Raw genomic sequence first — 22,433 nt, 5'->3', positions numbered from 1 at the left:
GCAAATAATTGCAGTGATTATCAGTGGTCTGCGCATGCATCACTGCCCCAATGTGCAAGCGCAGCAATTGAATTGTGCTTAGGTCGCACTGAGGATTCATTCCCAAGTGATTGTTAACAGGGTGTGTTAGTTTTGTTGGGGATTACGGAATGGCAGCAATAATGCAAACACATTGGGTCATTCTGAGTGACCATAGACTCACAAAGGAATTCGATGTTGCCTGATTTGCGTCAGTGCTGCAAATGTGTATGCAGTCAACTGCGCAAAGGTTGGCACTGTGCCCACCTGTGAATCAGGCCCTCATCAGTGGCATCAGTGCTGAAACAGGACTCTAGCCTTGTTGATTTGCACTATTCCAAGTACAGTGTGACTGGCCGCCTTGCTATCACTGTAAGAACAGCAGAACCTACTGTAGGGCAGCAGTGATACTGATTACATGTAGTGACAATACAGCCATAAAACCTCACAAGGGGACTTCCCGAAACTCTATACCTACATCTGCTGCAATGCTGTAGGACTGGATAAGCTGTTTTCTCCAGGTACTCTCCAAAACTGAAATGTTATCGTTTGTTTGGGCTTTAGCAAAGCTAAATATGGAAACTTCAGCATTAGTGTTGTAATAAAATACACATTTCTGAGAAGCCAAGTAAGGGAACTGTAAATAACTTTCCTTTGGGTATGAAGAGCTGTAAACAACTCAGCACTGCGCACGAAGGTACATGAGAGCTATTAATCTATTACTGAAATTTAGGGTTATTTTTAGGGCGTGCTACTATATAAATAAAATCACTATTATAGCGTTATAAAAATGGCTTCTGACTTAAATAGCCCTATTGTGTGTGTGCGCATTTGTATGCATAAGGTAGATAAAGTAGATTGTAAAATCTAATAGGCAATGAATGAACATACTGCTTGTGATATGTATAAATAATAACAGCAGCAATTATCATACGCAGGTGCAGTGATATTATGTACAGGTTGCTTGTACGGGTACACAACATACAGCATGGAAAGATAGAATGGTGGTTGCTCAATCAATTTATTGGTCTCTCGCAGGTAAATGCAAGGGAGGGAATAATCTAGTCAAGAAAAAATAAATTCCCCCAGCACACTGCTATATAGACCAGCAAAAGAGTCGTACATCCTACATAACGATAGAAGAGATCTCAGTTACATACTGTAAATTTGCAAACATATGGTAAGCCACCAGTCACGGCAAGGTTTCTGTGCACTAAAGAAGAGATATACCAGCGCTGGCTGGTTTAAAAAGAATAGAATGGCTTGTTTTAATGAAAAATGACAGGTTTATTAAAGCACAATAATTCTATAGATTCAAATTTCATATGAAGTATACATAATCAATAAAAAGCCATAAATATCAGTGCTAGTAGATCTAATTGCCATAGGTCTCCATTATAACTGGCTAGGACTAATTCATGCATTCAGCAATCCTGTCGTTGGGAAAGTAGCAATACCGGAAGTTTCGCTTTTCAATGTCCTGATAAATCGGTATAGTGTTTATTACCAGTAGGCCAGAACCTACATCATAATAGCACCACTTTGGGTCACACATTTATATATTTGTAAATTGAAAGCTAACTCATCTGTAGGCATTCCAATATCCTTTAATATGGCACTACATACCCACCAGCTACTGATCCCATACATACCTCCACCACCGTGCATGTAATGGGCCCTACACACTGACAGATCCGCCGCCGAGCTGCCCGACGCTGGATACGGACGATGGGTGACCCGGCGGCGGGAGGCAGTGACAGGGGGAGTGAAGTTTCTTCACTCCCCCCCCGTCACCCGGCTCCATAGCAGTGCAGAAGCAACGGGGCACCAGCGATGAACGAGCGCAGGGCCACGCATCGTTCATCGCTGGTGCCTCCACACTGAAAAATATGAACGGTATCTCGTTCATTAATGAACAAGAGCGTGCATATCTTTCAGTATTATCGCCCACTGTGTAGGGCCCATAAGGGAGGGGATAATCTAGACTAGAAAAAAACAAATTCCCCCAGCACACTGCCCACTGATCAGTTAATTGCTTAAGTATGAAACACAATAAAACTAATTTCAGGAATATATCCCCATTCCTTTTTTTTAATCTACGGGCATAATGAGTTTTGTAAAATAAGCATAAAGAGAAAGAAAATCCAAAACAAATGAGAACCTTAGGTCTGTTAATTGTGGTGTTTGTATACACGTGAGAGTTGTGTTTTTATTGACTGAAATCTAGATTTATTGGGGCCCATACATAAGGGGAGTATCTGGATAATTCCTTGCTCTTCTGATGTCGGGTCGGGGGATCTGAAACATCCAACATCTTAAAAATTCTCGATTCGCAGAGTATGACCAAAATTATTAGGACTGGTGAGTCTGAGATTTGTATAATGCTGATTCCCTGATGGATCGCTTATCATCAATGTCTGCAGATCTGTATTTATGATCGGTGGCGCTGAGGCGTCAGAACTGGGAACTGGCCCACAGATGTATGGGCCCCATTAGTTGTACCAATGTACTTGTCCCATCCATTGTATGGGCAGCATGCATCAGGTAATGGGAGGATTTTTGGAAGGTGTTCTAAAAGGGTATGGGTCATTAGGTCGACAAGAGTTAGGTCGACCACTATTGGTCAACATGCATTAGGTCGACATGGTCATTAGGTCGACATGGAAAAAGGCTGACATGAGTTCTTTAAAAAAAAATTGGGTCGTTTTCTTCGTAAAGTGACGGGGAACCCCAATTAGTGCACCTTGTCCCCTCGCATGGCTCGCTTCTCCCGCCATGTTTCGGGCAAGGGTTACTATTCCCAATCGTAGTCCATGTGGATCGTAAAGTATGAAAAAGTTCAAAAAAGGAATTATTATTTTTTTAAAACTCATGTCGACCTAGTACATGTTGACCTAATGACCATGTGGACCTAGTGACCATGTCGACCTAATGACCGTAAGCCGATCTAAAATGAAATAAGAAGTCTAATAGCAATCTTACCTGTAGGCTGTTGAAAATAATGAAGAGAACCAACATCCAGAGGTATCTGTAAGCCACATGTAATCCACCCCAAAGCCATGTCACCGATATCAGAGCAAAGAGGTACAAGATCAGGGGTATCTCTGCAAGGCAGACAGACACAGATATATTCACTATTAGGCTACATCACTATCCTCTTATCAAAGTCATGACTGCTGACCTGCTATTACCCGCGCAGGTATGGGGGACTGCACATAAATAATAACTAAACTACAAGTATCTCAATTTTAAAATGCATATGTCATAGTCACACATAACATAAAAGATTATCTGTTAAATTTCAGTACAGGATATTTAAACCGGCTATTACTCTGCAGAGGTAATATTAGCAGTCTCTGGTAATACAATTGTAAGGCTTTTGAAAGACACAGCATGAGCTCAGTTTCCTTGTCATACAAGTAGAGCAATGGTGGTAGATATTAGAAAGTGAAATAGTTATGCTATCTAAAACATTTGACATACAGAATCGCAGTACAGAATTCAACTCATGCTATAATAATAAATGTAAGGGGTTTGAACAGTAACGCGCTAAAAAGACACAATGAGATATTGTGTCTTATGGGAGTGTTACTGAAAGCGATTGAATTCAAAGACACTTAACTACTCACATACAGATGTGTCCACTTACATCCAGCCTCCTGGCACGTTAAACATCCCTTCTGGTAAAACCAAGCGTCTTTTTGTGCGACTATTTCTATTAAAATACATCTTATTTGCACAACGATGCAAATAGGATGCACAAGCAGCTCATGCAGATTAAAATGATATGCGGCATGCCTTTATTCTGTGTGCGACCGTGGCTGCATCTGCATACCAAATGCAACGCTTCTGTGTTTTCCTAGAAAACACTGTAACGTAGCATTTTCTATGCCAATACAGTCGCATATCATTTTAATCAGCAGAGTCTGCTTGTAGGCCTTCTTCACATAGCAATGTGAATAACACGCATTTTTGGCAAAACAAAGACGCCTGATGCTAACGGAGTTGTACAGGACCTGTCAGCTCATTCACACCAGGCATTTCCCACTGCGTGGCGTATATTGAGGCTATATGTATGAGGACACATCTGTACTGCAACAAACTCTAGGGACGCTGACAGGGGCATCTCAATCCCTGCACATTCGGACACAGGGATGTACGCTATGGAAGGACATTGTACTGGCATTAGCATAAAGACTAAGCGCGACTGTGGGAAAGTGCCTTAGAATCAGCCCCACTATGTGGTTTTAGGATCCTTCTGCAACTGAGAACGATCAAAAACATACATAACAAATAGAATTTATGTTCTTTCCGAGAAACTGTAATACTGATGAACCTGGAATTCTGAGAATACAGGTATACGTGTGTACAAGTTCTTCAGGTTCCCTTTGTTTTTATACACAAGACAAGTTAGGCCTGGGAGCAGAATAAGAGGCCTGCTTTAGGACAGACATCTATTATTAGATGGTTCAGCTGTCTGACTTCAATTTGAAACATGCTTCAATTGAGGAACAGCTTAACAAGTATGCAATAAAATCCCCAGCAAGCGTGGGCCGGAGGTTGGAGGATGCACTCAACATATTAAGACATTTTCCTTCTTATGTAGGTGACATATTCTATGCATTCAAAATGAGTGAATAGCACCTGCCATTAAATGTATTTAATTCACTTCAGAGTATATAGGACCTGATTCTGAAATTACTGTACAACTCAGGGCCGTAACAACATGTGTACGCACTTTAACTGCGCTGTACAGGACTTCGGGTTGGAGGTGGGAGGTAGGATGCAGGAGCTGTGTCTGTGATCCACTGGTGGCAGTGAATACATGTGGGACACACACACAAATACCCCCCCCCCCCCCCCCCACACACACTGTGTATGTGCTCTACCTGTGATAATGTATAAGGGGCTCTTACTGTGCTGTAATGTGTGTAAGGGGTTTTTAAGTGTGCTGTAACCTGTGTAAGGGGCCCTGACTGTGCTGTAACGTGTATAAGGGGCACTTACTGTGCTGCAATGTGTGTAAGGGTTTTTTAAGTGTGCAGTAATGTGTATAAGGGGCACTCACTGTGCTGCAACGTGTATAAGGGGCTATTACTGTGCAGCAACGTGTATAAGGGGCTCTTACTGTGTGGTGTCATTTGAATAAAGGACACTACTGTGCAGTGTAATGTGAATTAGTACTATTATGTGGCCATGCTGCTTCCCTATGAAGCCATGCTTCTAGATTTTTTTTGTCCCTATTTTAAATAAAGTGTGTGTGGGGGGGCAATTCTCTTTCGGGCACAGGGCACCAAAATATCTAGTTACGGCTCTGGTACAACTGCCAATTGTCATACTGCAATGGTCACTCAATATTAGGTACAAAACAGCACCTAGAAACTATTATGTTATTTCAAAACCAATTAGGGTTATGAATATAGAGTTTCTCTCTTGAAAGCTCATCTTCTGTCATGGGTCAGTTTGTAAAGAATGTCAGTGCAACCTACGTATGTGTGATATACAGTAGTGATGGTCATCTCCAACTAGCGGCCAATGGCCCTCATTCCGAGTTGTTTGCGCGCAAGCTGCTTTTAGCAGCATTGCACACGCTAAGCCGCCGCCTACTGGGAGTGAATCTTAGCTTAGCAAAATTGCGAACGAAAGATTCTCTAAATTGCGAATAGAAATTTCTTAGCAGTTTCTGAGTAGCTCGACACTTACTCTGCCACTGCGATCAGTTCAGTCAGTTTCGTTCCTGGTTTGACGTCACAAACACACCCAGCGTTCACCCAGACACTCCCCCGTTTCTCCAGACACTCCCGCGTTTTTCCTAGAAACTGCAGCGTTTTTTCACACACTCCCATAAAACGGCCAGTTTCCGCCCAGAAACACCCACTTCCTGTCAATCACATTACGATCACCAGAACGAAGAAAAAACCTTGTAATGCCGTGAGTAAAATACCAACCTTCTTAGCAAATTTACTTGGCGCAGTCGCAGTGCGAACATTGCGCATGCGCAATTAGCGGAAAATCGCTGCGATGCGAAGAAAATTACCGAGCGAACAACTCGGAATGACCACCAATGTGCACACTACTTAGTTCAATTACACGAGAAGCCTAGAGAAATGAAGCTTTCTGTGAGTTAGTGTGTTTAATACTCTTGTGTACTAATGTTTCATAATATTTAAAATTTTTGATTAATAAAATAATCCATTCATTTGTTTAATAACATTAAGAATTGTTAATGTCTGTTTTTGTGTAATAAAATGGATTCATTAAAATTGTTGATCGGTAAAATTTAAACACGTATTAGGAGATAATTTGCGAGAGGGGCCCCAAGATTACGACTTCCTGCGGGCCACCACAGGGTTTAATCGAGCATTGGCTGAAGCTGTCCAATCAGTTTCCATCAACATCTTGCCTTCCTCATTATTGAAATTAAAAATGACCCATTTATCACATAATTTAAAGTTCATTCAGAATGGGTATCTCATGAAACGCAGAGGTATCAGGAGAGGCAGGAACTGAGAGGAAAGTACTGACTGGCCTAATCACTGCCACCCCCTTCTAGAAGGTGCTAGATAGCTAGAATCTGATTGATTGCTTTGGGCCACATCTCCACTTCTATAAACCTGCACTTACATGAGTGTGTTAGGCCCTAGACCAGGGGTAACTGACAATTTTCCCTTTAAAACCGTTCAAATACTTTTTACTTTTTTTTATATAATATAGTTTAAAAGGTATTTTTTTAAATATTTAAATATTATATTATGCTCATCTGCAGAACGGATTTCTTCATCAAAAACAGAAGGACATAGTGGGGCGGCGCATTCACATGTAATCTGACCATGCAGTTAAGTGGTTAATAAGTACTTAAGTTATTTTAATTTAACCATCTAAGCTCAAACATGGGTAAAACTAAAACCTGGCCTGTTAGCAGAGCCGGCCCTAATCAATATGATGCCTTAGGCAAGATTTTGGCTGGTGCCCCCTAGCACCGCTGCTAGTTCCGCCTCTGACCCTGCACCCCTTTTCCCCGCATTTCATATGCAGATACAGCCACAGTCCCACACAGAATATAGGCATGCCGCATATCATTTTAATCAGCAGAATCTGCTTGTGCCCCATGGCATTCAAATGCCCTGGGCATTTGCCTAGTTTGCCTATGCCTAGGGTCGGCTCTGGCAGAGCCTATGTATAAATCAATATGCCAGCTGCTGCCCTTTTGGCAGTCGAAAAGTGACCCTAGGGTTTTATATAGTTTTATTGGCCTCCAGATTTTAGCAGCGCCCCATAATGTTATGTGTGTAAATGTGTGTTAATGCGCTGTAATACTTCACCTTTGGTTACAGATTCGAACCCCACTAGGGTTTTAAAATAAAATGTTCCTTTTCTCATATTTATTTTAATTAATATATTTATTGCTTTATTCCCAAATGGTCTTACAGTCAATTGACTATCAAGTGGACTAATTTAACATTAATTTAACAAACAAAAGTCCATGGTAAACAATTTCTATAACCTGGAAAAGAGCAATACTCCTAATTAGTGCAGATAGGTGAGTGGGCGAATTCACTTCACCACTCCACAAAGGGTCATAACTTGAGCAGGGGCAATAAAAATATTTTTAGTTATTATCATTTCATGTTTTAATATTTTGTCAAAATCCAACTGATGCCCCTTTTCTATAAGCACTGCCCTTCAAGGTCCAGAGGTTTTTTTTATGTCAGGAAAAAAATGTATCTGGGATCCAAGTTCGAGATCCACGCCCTGTGACTCAACTCGGGGGCCACCCTGTCAGAGGTGTGCTAGGACTTACCACTCTTCCCGGTCTGAGGCATGCTAATGCTTACCACACTCCCGGGTAGGCATGCCAGGTCTTATCACACTCCCGGGTAGCATTCCGGGCGAAGTGGTCAGGGTGGGTCTCGAACCCACAATGCCGGCTTCCCAGACACTGACGCAGACACTACGCCACAGCTTAGTTACTATGACAGCATGCTTCTAGGCACTGTGCAGCAGCACCACCAGGGCAGGAGAGTCTGTTATAACTGTGACCCTTTTATGTTTCATATCAAATATTTTTGCTGTTTTGTAATGAATTGTTTAGTATTATATAGGTTTGAAAAAATAAAATATGAATTTATTATTAATCATTACAATTTAGTAATTAATGTAATAATAGTTTAATTTAAAGTATTTATATAGTAGGGAAAAGTGACTATGGACTAAAGGACTCACTGGGAAATATTGAGTGGACACTAATGGTCACCTGAACATTGGGGGATGGAGAACTTTCCAGTGGCCCTCGTGCTTATGTAGGTGCCCTGTTAATGCATGCAGGGCGGATGGAAAGGGTTACGTGCACAAGTCTTGAAATTTCTCGGTGACGGGCGTTGAAGTTTAAAGAGAGCGGTGCTGAGAACTGGGTACATTGGCCGGGAGAATCTGAGTATCCGGGGGAAAAAGAAGCTGTGTCTGTGAGAACAGGATCTCTGGTTACCCGGAGAGTGGAGCAGCAGTGACAGCCTCTGATACCTGAGCTCTGCCCGCTGCTCATCTAACAGACAACCCATATTGCCTGCCAATCCAAACTGACACGCCCCTGCAACTCACACCCGCCGCTGGATACTGCAGAAAGGGACAGATGTACTAAGCCTTGCAGAGTGATACGGTGGAAAGAAACTACCAATTAGTCATTTAAAAGCTGATTGGCTGACACTTTATCTCTCTCCACTTTATCACTCTACAAGGCTTAGTACATCTCCCCCACAGTCCGGGCCCTCTACACAGCCGGATGTCAGTCACTATAGCTGTCCACCCTTCTTACTGTACCCCTCTCCACCAGCACCTGCAGACAGAATGGGCCTCTTCCCAGCCAGCTGTCAATCACCATCAGCTGCTACTCATCACACTGGACACCATGGGCACTGTCCTGGCTTTTGGTGGCTATTAGGGCTCTTGCTTTCAAACATCAGCCGATATGGGGCCAAATGTAATAGAGTGAGAGTTTCAAAAAGTGAGAGATTTGGTAAGGTTTTGCAGTGTAAATGATTGCCACTTTAAAAAAAAAACCTGAAAAACCTTACCAAATCTCTCACTTTCTGAAACTCTCACTCTATTACATTTGGCCCCATATCGGCTGATGTTTGAAAGCAAGAGCCCTAATAGCCACCAAAAGCCAGGACACTGCCCAGGGCCAGACAAACAATGGGGCGAATGGAGCTCCAGCTCCAGGCCTTCACATAAAATTAGGCCCATCATCATGACAGTATGATGAAAACAAGCCACCTAGCTGTCCACACGGTTGGTCATAAATCATAAGTCTTACAATTGTATTTCTAGTTTTCTCACAAAATTCTGCAATTTTTCTTTTTTTTATGTATTTTGTGAGACAGTGCGTCTGATAGTGTAGGGGTGTACACACCCACACAGCACTGGCCACACCTTCACAGCACTGACCACACCCACATGGTACTGGCCACACCCACATGTCACTGACCACACCCACACAGAGTCGGGGGAGTGTACAAGGAGCAATAAGCAGATTATTGATGGAAGATTGCTGAGGTCTGTAAACACTCTCATGCACTGTAGCCGCACACAGACACAGCAGCAGGAATCATCCACAGCAGTGAGCATAATTCCCATAGACACTGCTGTATAATAGTTCAGAGACACGGAACACCAGTCACCACACTTCAGGAAGTATAAAGTATAGACACTGCTGTATAATAGTTCAGAGACACGGAACACCAGTCACCAGATTACACTTCAGGAAGTATAAAGTATAGACACTGGCACTGGCTAGGTGACCTGTGTGTGGAGAGTAGGAAGGGTATTCTGTATCTCTCTGGCTAATCTGTGATACATGTGAGCAGTCCAAGCTTCCAGCAACGTTAGGGTACACTAGGGCATCTAGTGTATCTCATTTATTATAGGAAAGTGTGGTGGAGCAGGGTAATAATAGAGAGGTGTAGAACTGGCGCTTCCTTCCCCCTCTTGCCAGTCACCAGAGAACATAACTGTGTTAGGCAGCTGCAGCAAAGCCCACATTGTCACGGAGAGTAACTAACCGCTAACCTCAACGCCCCCTAATAAAATATCCAAACCCATACTATTCACTGATGTCAGACATCCAGATAGCACATGACTAAGCAGAACATTCACAGTATACTGTACCTGTGCCGTTACTTCTCCCTCTGAACACGTCGTCGTATGCTTTCCATTGCTGTGTGACTTGGTACGCATGGATGAAAACGACCAGCACTACCACGAGGCAAACTAGTGGAACCAGGGCCGCAGTAAAGAGAGCTGCATAAACATTGGGAATAAAACACCTGGAAAACAGAAATGTAGTATTTCATTCATTATAATATACTGGCTGCTTTATTTTACACTGCAATTTAGATCTTAGTATTTGAACACACCCCACCCAAATCTAACTCTCTCTGCACATTACATCTGCCCCACTTGCAGTGCAACATGGTTTTGCCCAATTGCTTACAACCCTGAATAACCCCTATAATTGGGAGACTTGGATACGTTAGGGGCTGAGGGTCTTTATTCCCTCATCACCCCCCTTCCCTTCCTTGCTGTTTAGGACAAAACTTGATGTCCTCCCATCTTACAGCTTAGTGTCTGTTTTCATTTATTCATCTTCCTACACAGCATTTTCCTGCTTTTATTGTCTCTCCTTATTGCCATTTTAGGCTGTAATGGGGTGTTCACAGGGTTGGACTGGCCCACAGGGGTACAGGGGAAACCAGTGTCGGACTGGGGCATGAAGGGCCCACCGGGGAATGCTGTGGTAGGAGCCCTTGTTTAGGGGTGTTGTCAGTCTCCAGAGGGTGTGTGGCCAGCCACTACATTGGATTGCCTAACCATTAGTGAGTGCGTGGGCTGGGCCCCTTGACAAATATATAAATACTGCTAGTGCGTGCATGATAATGTACCAGATAAATATTGGCAATGCATTGTAGAGAATACACCATAGTCGTGCAGTATAAAGTACATATGTACAATGTATAATTCAAGAACACAGTCTGGAAACTATTCACTAGAGGAGGATGAGGGCCCCCAGGCAGTGGGGCCCACAGGTGGTTTCCCCTGTACCCCTGTGGGCCAGTCCGACCCTGGGGGAAACCCCCTGTGGATTCCATTGCCCAAGGACCCATTCCCTCCACTAGGTATCAGGTTCCAGACTGTACACTTGTGTTATACATGATAGATATGTTACATTATACTGCACAAGGCTATGATGTATTTCAAGCCTCTGTGGAGGCTGGACACACCCGCTCTGGAGGTTGGTCACACCCCTAAGTGTGGCCCCTTATCACAGCATTCCCTTGGTGGGCACTTTTGTATTTGTATACGACATTACAGTATTTTCCTTTAAAGCTGTAACAAACCACTTTTAATGCAGATACAGCCACAGTTGCACCTTACTTACCTACCCTCCCGGAAAGGCCGGGAGGCTCCCGAAAATCGGGTGGCCCTCCTGGCCCCCAGGAAAGGTGGGCAAATGTCCCACTTTTTCTGGCAGCCCCCCGCACTCCCCCTTGGCTGCCTACAGCAGAGAACAAGTGGGCGCTCAGAGGGGGATATGATGACGCGATTTGCGATTAATCGCGTCATCGTAACTCCACCCCCGCTGTACAGTGCCTGTTTTCTCTGCACTGTCTAGCGGGGGTGGGGCCACAATGACGCAAATATGATACCATGGCCCCGGACTGCTCACTTTCCCTGCCGGCTATGCCCCTGGACCACCCACATTGCCACCAGACACGCCCCCATTAGCCTACCACGCTGCAGCCTCCTGGAGGAGGATGCAGCAAGGTAGGCACCTATGACTTGCACACAGAATATAGGCATGCTGTATATCATTTTAACCAGAGTCTGCTTGTGTATCTTATTTTGGCAAAAAAAAAAAAGACACTGGACGCTAACAGAGTTGCACAGGATCTGTCAGCTCAGTCATGCCAGGCATACTTAGACTGGATGTATGAGGACACATCTGTACCAGTCAGTATCGCAGCAGAGCTGATCATCACTCTGCTGACCCACAATATATTCTAATGGTAAACTGGGCTGAGAAATATTTTCTATCACTGCAAAATTGTTAAATGAATTCCTTGATACTAATATAAACATCTATTGACATCTGTTGTCATTTTTATCATGATTTAAAATCACGCTTCTCCAAGAAATGCCTGTGTGTTGATGCACGCTCTGTGTTTACCCAAAGACACTAGCTTGGCATACAGACAGCAAATGTTTCAACATGCAGAAATAGTGTAGCAACCTTCCTTCTTTCTCTCCCTAGATCTGGGCCAGTCTTCACCTGTAAATCACCACCGTTTATTATGTTCCAGTAACAGATAAGATCTCTAGAAAAGGTTAATGATAGGCTATGCAACAGATAATAATCCAGGTACATTCTGTTGACAAGATTATGTAATAGACATACCCAGTGGTCGAAGTGGAAATTTTGAAGTGGGGGTATGGAAAAGTCAAGGACGTAATTATGTGCGCGCCAAAGGAGCGCGCGCTCCAGAAAAGGGTGTGTGGTCACCCAAAAGGGGGCGTGCCCAGTGTAGTAGAACCCCTTATACTATCTAGTACTGGTGCCCTTTCACATTATAGCACACGGTACAAGCTGAAATTCACATTGTAGCACACTGAATGAGCCGAAATTCACATTATAGCACACTGAATGAGCCGAAATTCACATGGTAGCACACTGAATGAGCCGAAATTCACATTATAGCACACAGAATGAGCCGAAATTCACATTATAGCACGCAGAATGAGCCGAAATTCACATGGTAGCACACTGAATGAGCCGAAATTCACATTATAGCACACAGAATGAGCCGAAATTCACATTATAGCACACTGAATGAGCCGAAATTCACATGGTAGCACACTGAATTAGCCGAAATTCACATGGTAGCACACTGAATGAGCCAAAATTCACATTATAGCACACTGAATGAGCCGAAACTCACACTGTAGCACATTGAATGAGCCAAAATTCACATTGTAGCACACTGAATGAGCCGAAATTCACATGGTAGCACACTGAATGAGCCGAAATTCACATTATAGCACACAGAATGAGCCGAAATTCACATTATAGCACACTGAATGAGCCGAAATTCACATTGTAGCACACTGAATGAGCCAAAATTCACATTATAGCACACAGAATGAGCCGAAATTCACATTATAGCACACTGAATGAGCCGAAATTCACATTGTAGCACACCGAATGAGCCGAAATTCACATTATAGCACACTGAATGAGCCGAAACTCACACTGTAGCATACTGAATGAGCCGAAATTCACATTGTAGCACACTGAATGAGCCGAAATTCACATTGTAGCACACTGAATGAGCCGAAATTCACATTGTAGCACACTGAATGAGCCGTAATTCACATTATAGCACACTGAATGAGCCGAAATTCACATTGTAGCACACTGAATGAGCCGAAATTCACATTGTAGCACACTGAATGAGCTAAAATTGTGACAGCAGGGACAGCCAGAGTAATGACAGGGAGAGAGAGAGAGTGACGACAGGGAGAGAGTAACGACAGGGAGAGAGAGTGACGACAGGGAGAGAGAGTGACGACAGTGATGACAGGGAGAGAGAGTGACGACAGTGACGACAGGGAGAGACAGTGAAGACGGAGAGAGAGTGATGACAGAGAGAGAGAGTGACGACAGGGAGAGTGACGACAGGGAGAGAGTGACGACAGTGATGACAGGGAGAGAGAGTGACGAAAGTGACGACAGGGAGAGAGAGTGACGACAGGGAGAGAGAGTGATGACAGTGACGACAGGGAGAGAGAGTGACGACAGTGACGACAGGGAGAGAGAGTGACGACAGTGACGACAGGGAGAGAGAGTGACGACAGTAACGACAGGGAAAGAGAGTGACGACAGGGAGAGAGTGACAACAGTGACGACAGGGAGAGAGAGTGACGACAGGGAGAGAGTGACGACAGTGACGACAGGGAGAGAGAGTGACGACAGGGAGAGAAAGTAACGACAGTGACGACAGGGAGAGAGAGTGACGACAGGGAGAAAGAGTGACGACAGGGAGAGAGAGTGACGACAGGGAGAGAGAGTGACGACAGTGACGACAGGGAGAGACAGTGACGACAGGGAGAGAGAGTGACGACAGGGAGAGACAGTGACGATAAGGAGAGAGAGTGGCGACAGTGACAACAGGGAGAGAGTGTGACGTAGGGAGAGAGAGTGACGACAGGGAGAGAGAGTGAAGACAGTGACGACAGGGAGAGAGTGATGACAGTGACGACAGGGAGAGAGAGTGACGACAGTGACAGGGAGAGAGAGACGACAGTAACGACAGGGAAAGAGAGTGACTACAGGGAGAGAGAGTGACAACAGTGACGACAGGGAGAGTGACGACATGGAGAGAAAGTGACGACAGTGACGACAGGGAGAGAGAGTGACGACAGGGAGAAAGAGTGACGACAGGGAGAGAGAGTGATGACAGGGAGAGAGAGTGACGACAGTGACGACAGGGAGAGACAGTGATGACAGGGAGAGAGAGTGACGACAGGGAGAGAGAGTGGTGACAGTGACAACAGGGAGAGAGAGTGACGACAGGGAGAGAGAGTGACGACAGGGAGAGAGAGTGGCGACAGTGACAACAGGGAGAGAGAGTGACGACAGGGAGAGAGAGTGAAGACAGGGAGAGAGATTGATGACAGGGAGAGAGGTGACAGCAGGGGAACATTACCTCATATGTTGCTGGTGGCTGGCAGCGGTGAGCGGTGGGCTGCTGGCGGCGGCTGGTGGCTGGCGGCAGTAAGCGGCGTGCGGCTGACGGCGGCTGGGCGGCTTTGAGCTAATACAGCGCTCTACACAGCCGCTGGCCGCCGCGCAGGGACGGGGAGCACCATGTGCAGCAGGATGGCCACTTACCTCGCCTCCTGCTGCACTTTCAGTTCCGCATTTCCGGGTCAGTGGAAGAAGTGGCGCCCCACTTCGACCACTGCACATACCGCTATATGTGTACTTATGTTACAGGAGCGGAAATACAGATATTAGGGCGGGCTCTGAAGTGCAGTATCTAGAACAAACCAGGTTGCAATGTAAGGAGTACAAATACATGTATTTATTTTGCATGCAGGGTAAACACTGTCTGCTTTAGCATGTAACCAGTGGTGTTTCTTCTGGCGGACGAGCAGTGCAACGGCACGGGGCGCCCGCCATGGCACTTTGCAATGTCCCTGACTGATCCCCCTGCTCCTTGTCAAAGTACTCTGCTCAGGGGACAGAGTTTAGCGGAATGACACATTTGCGTCATGAAGTCAGGATGCAACGCATCATTTTGCGAAACTCTGCCCCCCAAGCGGAGAACTATGACAGGGAGGAGAGGGAGCAGAGGAGGGTACGGGTCAATGGGTCGACTCAACTTAAGTCGACAGTCATTAGGTCGACCACTGAAGGTCGACATGGGCATTAGGTCGACATGCACTAGGTTGACATGGTCATTAGGTGGACATGTACTAGGTCGGCAACAAGCACTACACACCCCGGGCAACTAGCATTACACACTCCTGGCATCTAGCATTACACACCCCTGAGCCCTGACAACGAGCATTACTCCTGGCAATAAGCACTACACACCCATGGCAACTAGCATTACACACCCCTGGCAACAAGAATTACCCCTGGCAATGAGCATTACACACCCCTGGCAACGATCACGACATACGTACCAGAGAATGAAATCCCTGGCAACGAGTATGGATCCCAGAGCATGAAACCCCTGGCAACGAGCATGACACCCAGTGCATGAAACCCTTAGCAATGTGCAGGTAATTTAAAAGTAAGTAGAAGCTTTACTGTAGGGCATAATGTATCACAGGCATTGCTCTGTGTGGCATAATATGGTGCAGGGAGCATAATATGGTGCGTTTATTTTTTTCCCTGTGGTGGCCGAGGTCTGTTGGTGCTGGGTCAAAAACTGGGAGCCAATTTGGCTAGAAACAGCCCTGCATGTAACCCACACATGCAGGACAGCTATTTTTACACTGCAATTTAGATTTGTATTTGGACATGCCCCTCTCACCAGGACAGCAGGGCTCTGTAAGCGGCACTGCAATGGCACCCAGAATGGCCAGAATCACAGCGGCAGTGCTGCCTGGAGCATCCACACATACACGCTGCACCTTGCACAGGCCCCCAAAGCATCACAGACCCCCCTACCTCGATTTTGATGGCAGGACAGTCCCACTTTTAGGGCATAGTCCCACCATTCTACCTGCTGGCCATGGGGGCAGGGGGTGGGATTGTGCAAGGTTGGGAGATGTGTGTCTCTCGCTCGTGTGCTGCTCTGCAAATACTAGATAGAGCGACTGAGGGCAGCCCAGCAGCACGGGAAGTGCTTGGCATGCCCCCAGCATGACCACAAATTGAAGGGAAGGGGGGGGGGTTTGATGCATAACCATGCCCCCTACCATAAGACCACTCTCCCTTCCACAAGACAACGCATAAAGTTGTGAGGTATGTGGTCATTGCATTTATATAATTCATCACTTTCATGTCCAGGAATCCTGGTGATCACCGGGGTGGGACTGGCCCACGGTAGGGGGGAGGGGCACTGGGGGGCCCCACCTTCTATAAGAAATGGGTTGCAGACTGTGCACTTGAATAATACACTATGCATATGTTACCTTATACTGTACAGGACTGAGGTGTATTTTCTAGAGATGAGCGGGTTCTGTTCCCCGGGAACCGAACCCCCCCCCTTCCCCACCGAACTTCACTACCTGAGCCCGGATCCGAGTCAGGCTCAGGTTTTCCCGCTTGACTCAGAAACCAGAACGAAGCAAAACGTCATCATCCCGCTGTCGGATTCTCGCGGGGTTTGGATTCCATATAAGGAGATGCGCGTCCCAGCCATTTTCACTCCGGCATTGGTGTAGAGAGAGGACATGTCTAAATCTTCAGTGTCCTGCATCAGTTCAGTGGTAGTGTCGAGTGCTGTATCAGTCCAGTCACAGTGGTGGTGTCCTCTGCTGCCATATGTCCAGTGCTGCTGTATAAGTCCAGTCCAGTAGTGCTGTGTTGTGCTGCATCAGTCCAGTGGTGGTGTCTTGTGCTGCATCAGTCCAGTCACAGTGGTGGTATCCTCTGCTGCCATATGTCCAGTACTGCTGTATAAGTCCAGACCAGTACTGCTGTGTTGTGCTGCATCAGTTCATTGGTAGTGTCTTGTGCTGCATCAGTCCAGTCACAGTAATGGTGTCCTCTGCTGCCATATGTCCAGTACTGCTGTATAAATCCAGTCCATTGCAGTGGTGCTGTGTTTTCCTGCATCAGTCCAGTGGTGGTGTCCCTGTGCTGCTGTATATGTCCAGTGGTACTGCCGTATATGTCTAGTGATACTGCCGTATATATCCAGTGATACTGCCGTATATGTCCAGCGGTACTGCCGTATAAATCCAGTGATACTGCCGTATATGTCCAGTGGTACTGCCATATAATTCCAGTGGTACTACCGTATAAATACAGTCTGGTGATACTGCCGTATATATGTCCAGTGGTACTGCCGTATAATTCCAGTGGTACTGCCGTATAAGTCCAGTAATACTGCTGTATAATTCCAGTGATACTGCTGTATAATTTCAGTGGTACTGCCGTATAAATCCAGTCCAGTGGTGCTGCCATATAAATTCAGTGGTGCTGTCCTGTGCTGTATAGTATTTACTCTAGATAAAGGGGTTATTAATATTTAATCCAAATAATTTTCACAGGGTTTACTCTGTGTGGTGTACAGGTACGCTCTCCTGTACCACATATTGTTATATAACGCCCAAAAAATAATGGAGAACACAAATTTGGAGGATAAAATAGGGAAAGATCAAGAACCACTTCCTCCTAGTGCTGAAGCTGATGCCACTAGTCATGACATAGATGATGAAATGCCGTCAACGTCGTCTGCCAAGGCCGAAGCCCAATGTGATAGTAGAGGGCATGTAAAATCCAAAAAGCCAAAGTTCAGTAAAAAGACTCAAAAAAATAAATTTAAATGGTCTGAGGAGAAAAGTAAACTTGCCAATATGCCATTTACAACACGGAGTGGCAAGAAACGGCTAAGGCCCTTGCCTATGTTCATGACTATTGGTTCAGCTTCACATGACGATGGAAGCCCTCATCCTCTCGCTAGAAAATTGATAAGAGTTAAGCTGGCAAAAGCACAGCAAAGAACTGTACGTTCTTCTAAATCACAAATCCCCAAGGAGAGTCCAAGTGTGTCGGCGGTTGCATGTCCGCAACTAGGGGGGGCTAGGGGGGCAGGCGACCTGGGCGCCGGATTGGAGGGGGCGCCGAGACCCCTAACCAGAGCCGGCGCTACTCACTAAGTGTGGTCCGCGATGCATGGATGCGCCAGCCCCACATAGCACTGCCGCTGTCTGTCTCTGAAGTGAGGGGAGAGAAGACCTGGCCAGGGAGAATGCGCTGAAGTTGCTCCGTCTTGTACTGCCTAAGCGTGTCGCTGCCTGTCAGCTGTTTGACAGGCGCAGCAACAGCAGAGTGGGGAACTCTGCTGCTTGCTGCACCTGTCAAACAGCTAACAGGCAGCGTCAAGCTTAGGTAGTGCAGGACGGAGCCACTTCAGCGTGAACTCCCTGGCCAGTTCTTCTCTCCCCTCCCTTCCGTTCAGAGCCAGACAGCTAGACAGCGGCAGCACTATGTGGGGCAGGAGGAGAGCAGCTGTTTTCTAAGTTAGCCAGCTGAGGGGCCGGGCACTGAAAAGGTAGGCGGCAGGTACAGCTGGCGGGGGGTTAAGTGAAGAAAAGGGGGGGGGGGGCTACAGGAAGTATAGTGCAGGCCAGGGGCCCCGCTGGTGCTGATGATCACGGCTGCATGCATAACATGTCTGTGAGTATGAAGCAGCAGCTGGGGCTAGTATCATCAGTGCCAATGGCCTCCTCTAGCAGTTTTTATCATTAGATTCACTTTCTAGTTACCGGCATGGGGGTTTTGTGTCCCCCTCCCCCACTCCTCAGTCAAAGCCTCGCAGGGGAATCACTTAAATCTCCCAGCAGCTCAGCTTCCCCTCTTCACTCCTCTGTTCTCTCTGCATGTTGCCCCGCCCCCAGGTCTCCTGCTGCTCCTCCGTTCTTCCCCTGCTTCCTCTAACTGAGGCTGAGCTAGAGAGGCAGAAGTTATCCAGCTGTGCCTTTCTCCCCTGTATCCCCAGGTATGCCTCTTTCCCCAATATACCCAAATGTGCCTCTTTCCTTATATCCCCATGTCTGCCTTTACCCACCTCATGTGTGCCTCTTTTCCTACATCCCCATGTGTGCCTCTTTCCCTATATCCCCATGTCTTCCTCTGCCCCTACCCACCCCATGTGTGCCTCTTTTCCTATACCCCCACGTGTGCCTCTATCCCTATATCCTCTTGTGTGCATCTGCTCCTCACCTCATGTGAACATCTTTCTCTGCCCCTCCCCTTCTATGCCTCAGTCCCTTTCCCATCAGTGCTTCTGCTCACTTTCCTATATACTGTACAGTCTATATATATTTGATATGTTCCCCATCCATTTCTCTGTCCCCTCTGTGTTTCTGATACTCCTCCCGTGCCTCTGCTCACTATCCATTGAGAACCTCTATCCCCCGCTCCCCCCGCCCCCGTGTGCCTCTGTACCTTTCCCCATCGGTTTCTCTGCTAACTCCCCATGAGTGCCTATGCCTACCCTCCCCCTCCATGGCTGGCGGCTGCCATTGGAGCAGGCGCAGACAAACAGAAGCAAGACCACGAACAGCGCAACATAGTCTGAAACATGGCAGGTAAGTACAATTTTCTATTAATAATAATTTTATACTTTTATTTTATGTGTTTGTGTGTATATATAAATAAATATATATATATATATGTGTGTATTTTATGTAATGTGTATATATACACACATAAAATGAATTGCAGCAATTTGAAGGTCGTGCAGTATTACTTGTAGTACGTGGGGAGGGTTATGCCGCTTTCAGACATGTGACCCAGGACATCTGTATGTGTGCTTTTGTGTCACTGTGTGTATATATGTGTGACTCTATATATATATGTATACAGGTGTGTGGCTATATGTATATATGTGAGTGAATGTATGTATGTATGTATGTATGTATGTATGTATGTATGCGGGTGTGTATGTGTTTAGGTGTGTGATTTTATGTATGTATCAATGTCTAGTTATTCCCTCCATAAGAAGCTTTGCAGCAGCTACCAGCCATTAGTATACATACCCTTATCCTGCGCTAATTTATTGCTGCCCTCCGATTTGATCCTTCTACTAGCTAGGACCAAACACACACACCTACAAACAATGAATCAGAAGGCGCTAATAATCACTTTCCAATTTTACCAGCAATATATTTGACCACATATATTCATTAATAACAATTTATTTAAAGCACATTATGCAAACAGAGATAACCCTTTCAAGTACACAGTCAATGATTTGTGTCATAGATGAAATGAAGGGTAATATTTGTCTCTCTTTAACCCTGAGGGTTAAACCCTGAGTGCCGCCTTGCCTCTGCTGAGATATTGGATTTCTATATGCTTTGGAGGAAAGCAACAAAACTCTATTTCTCTCTCTCTCTCTCTCTATATATATATATATATATTGATAAAGCTAAATATTTATCGTATATAAAACACTTTAAGAGGTCTAAGAACACTGTACGCTATCTACGTAAGAAGTACCGTAAGGGTACGCAAGTTGCGTAACGATCGCTCAACCGTAGTCGAGACGCTCAAGCGTCACGTTCGCTTACGGCCCAGAGATCACAGGCAGGCACGCTATTGGCTGCCGACTAACGTAATGATTCGCTATAGCGTAGCGGACGCTCGGGACCACGAGGAGATCACCAGCGGTGCAGACGCTTATAACGTTAAACCTTTATATCTATACCTTTAACAACTAAATATACAGTAAACCTTAGTGTGGTGACAGAGTGTAAGTGCAACCTGGTGTAACCTGATTAACTACAAAGCTGCTTGAGCGTCACCGACGCTCAGGGAATACTTAACACTATAAGAAATACACGGATACCTGGGCTTAGGGTCCAAAACCTATTATATGTATTATAACTATTATACTTGCAAAAGGAATCACAGTACAAATGATACACTACAATATAACATAGACTAACTAACCAGATAACTACACAGGAAAATACAATACAATACAATTCAATACAATCAAGGGAAAATAAGGGAAAAAGAAGAGAGATAGAGAGAGAGAGATGGCTCACAATAACATCGACAATATGATTGCGGAGAAAACACTTACGCACAAGGGGAAACGATCGCATGCGCCTCGATATCCAGCTCCCGATTATCAGCAATGAGAACCGTTGAAGAGAGTGTACTGGATACGGTCGGCCTGCCTATTTATGCCCCACACACAATACAATTCAATGGTCCCTACAATCTCATTGTTCATTGGACACAGGAATTCGGCTTCGCATTATAACAAAAGGTCATAGGTTGATTCATACAGGTGGGCTGTGACTGTTTCCAACTGTTCAGGTGGGTGGGATACTGGGTTTCCCGCCGCATGACTAAGTAAGAACAAATAATAGTAAATGGACATAAACTTCTTATGTCCATAACTATTCGCACGAGCGATTAATCCACTCCACACCAACACCGGAATATTGCTATTTAAATACTCTTCCGATGGGTACCAAACACCACTGTATGACCCCTGTTAGACCCAGAGCCGGCCCTAACCAATATGATGCCCTAGGCAAGATTTTGACTGGTGCCCCCTAGCACCGTCGCCAGTTCTGCAAGAGGTGCCTGGCATGAATCAGCTGGCAGCTTTGCTAAGGTTGGGCGTCTTTTGTTTATAAAAATGCATCTTATTTGCATTACTATGTGGCTAGGATACACAAGCAGCTTCTGCTGATTAAAATGATATGCAGCATGCCTATATTCTGTGTGCGACTGCAGCTGTATCTGCATACGAAATGCTACATTACAGTGATTTCCAGGAATACACACAGAATATAGGCATGCCGCATATCATTTTAATCAGCAGAAGCTGCTGGTGCCCCTAAGCATACCAAATGCCCTAGGCAATTGCCTAGTTTGCCTATGCCTAAGGCCGGCTCTGGTTAGACCCTTCGTACAATACAAAGAGGGATCTCTCTGTTCAGGAACATGCTATGTTAACCAAACTTTCAGAATCTATCAAAGGGACCATGATCTACAAAATACATTATTAGTGAAAATATGTAACGAATGAGTCGCACGCTACGATTACATAAACTCTACCGTAAATACGCATACCGCGCGCCTGCGGGTGCCCGCGATTGTGAGTATGTGCACGTACGGGAGAGCGTACGCATGCGCAGCGCGGACCAGTATAAGG

The 22,433-nt window shown here is 45.5% G+C and overlaps 1 protein-coding gene across 1 annotated transcript in view; it reads right to left on the bottom strand.

Moving 5' to 3' along the window:
* The window catches only part of ADGRV1 (adhesion G protein-coupled receptor V1), a 1,000,765-nt gene that overhangs the window by 9,027 nt on the left and 969,305 nt on the right, over positions 1–22,433 (bottom strand). Inside the window, exons 87-88 of the mRNA XM_063964002.1 lie at positions 10,183–10,340; positions 3,001–3,122 (exon numbers count right to left, since the gene is read on the bottom strand). Of these exons, the coding sequence (XP_063820072.1) occupies positions 3,001–3,122; positions 10,183–10,340 (280 nt within the window). The remainder of the gene's footprint in view (positions 1–3,000; positions 3,123–10,182; positions 10,341–22,433) is intronic.

This window comes from Pseudophryne corroboree, chromosome 1 (assembly GCF_028390025.1).
Source record: "Pseudophryne corroboree isolate aPseCor3 chromosome 1, aPseCor3.hap2, whole genome shotgun sequence".
NCBI lineage: Eukaryota > Metazoa > Chordata > Amphibia > Anura > Myobatrachidae > Pseudophryne > Pseudophryne corroboree.
Note: the sequence above shows the minus strand (reverse complement) of the source record. Positions and strands in the feature narration are given on the sequence as shown.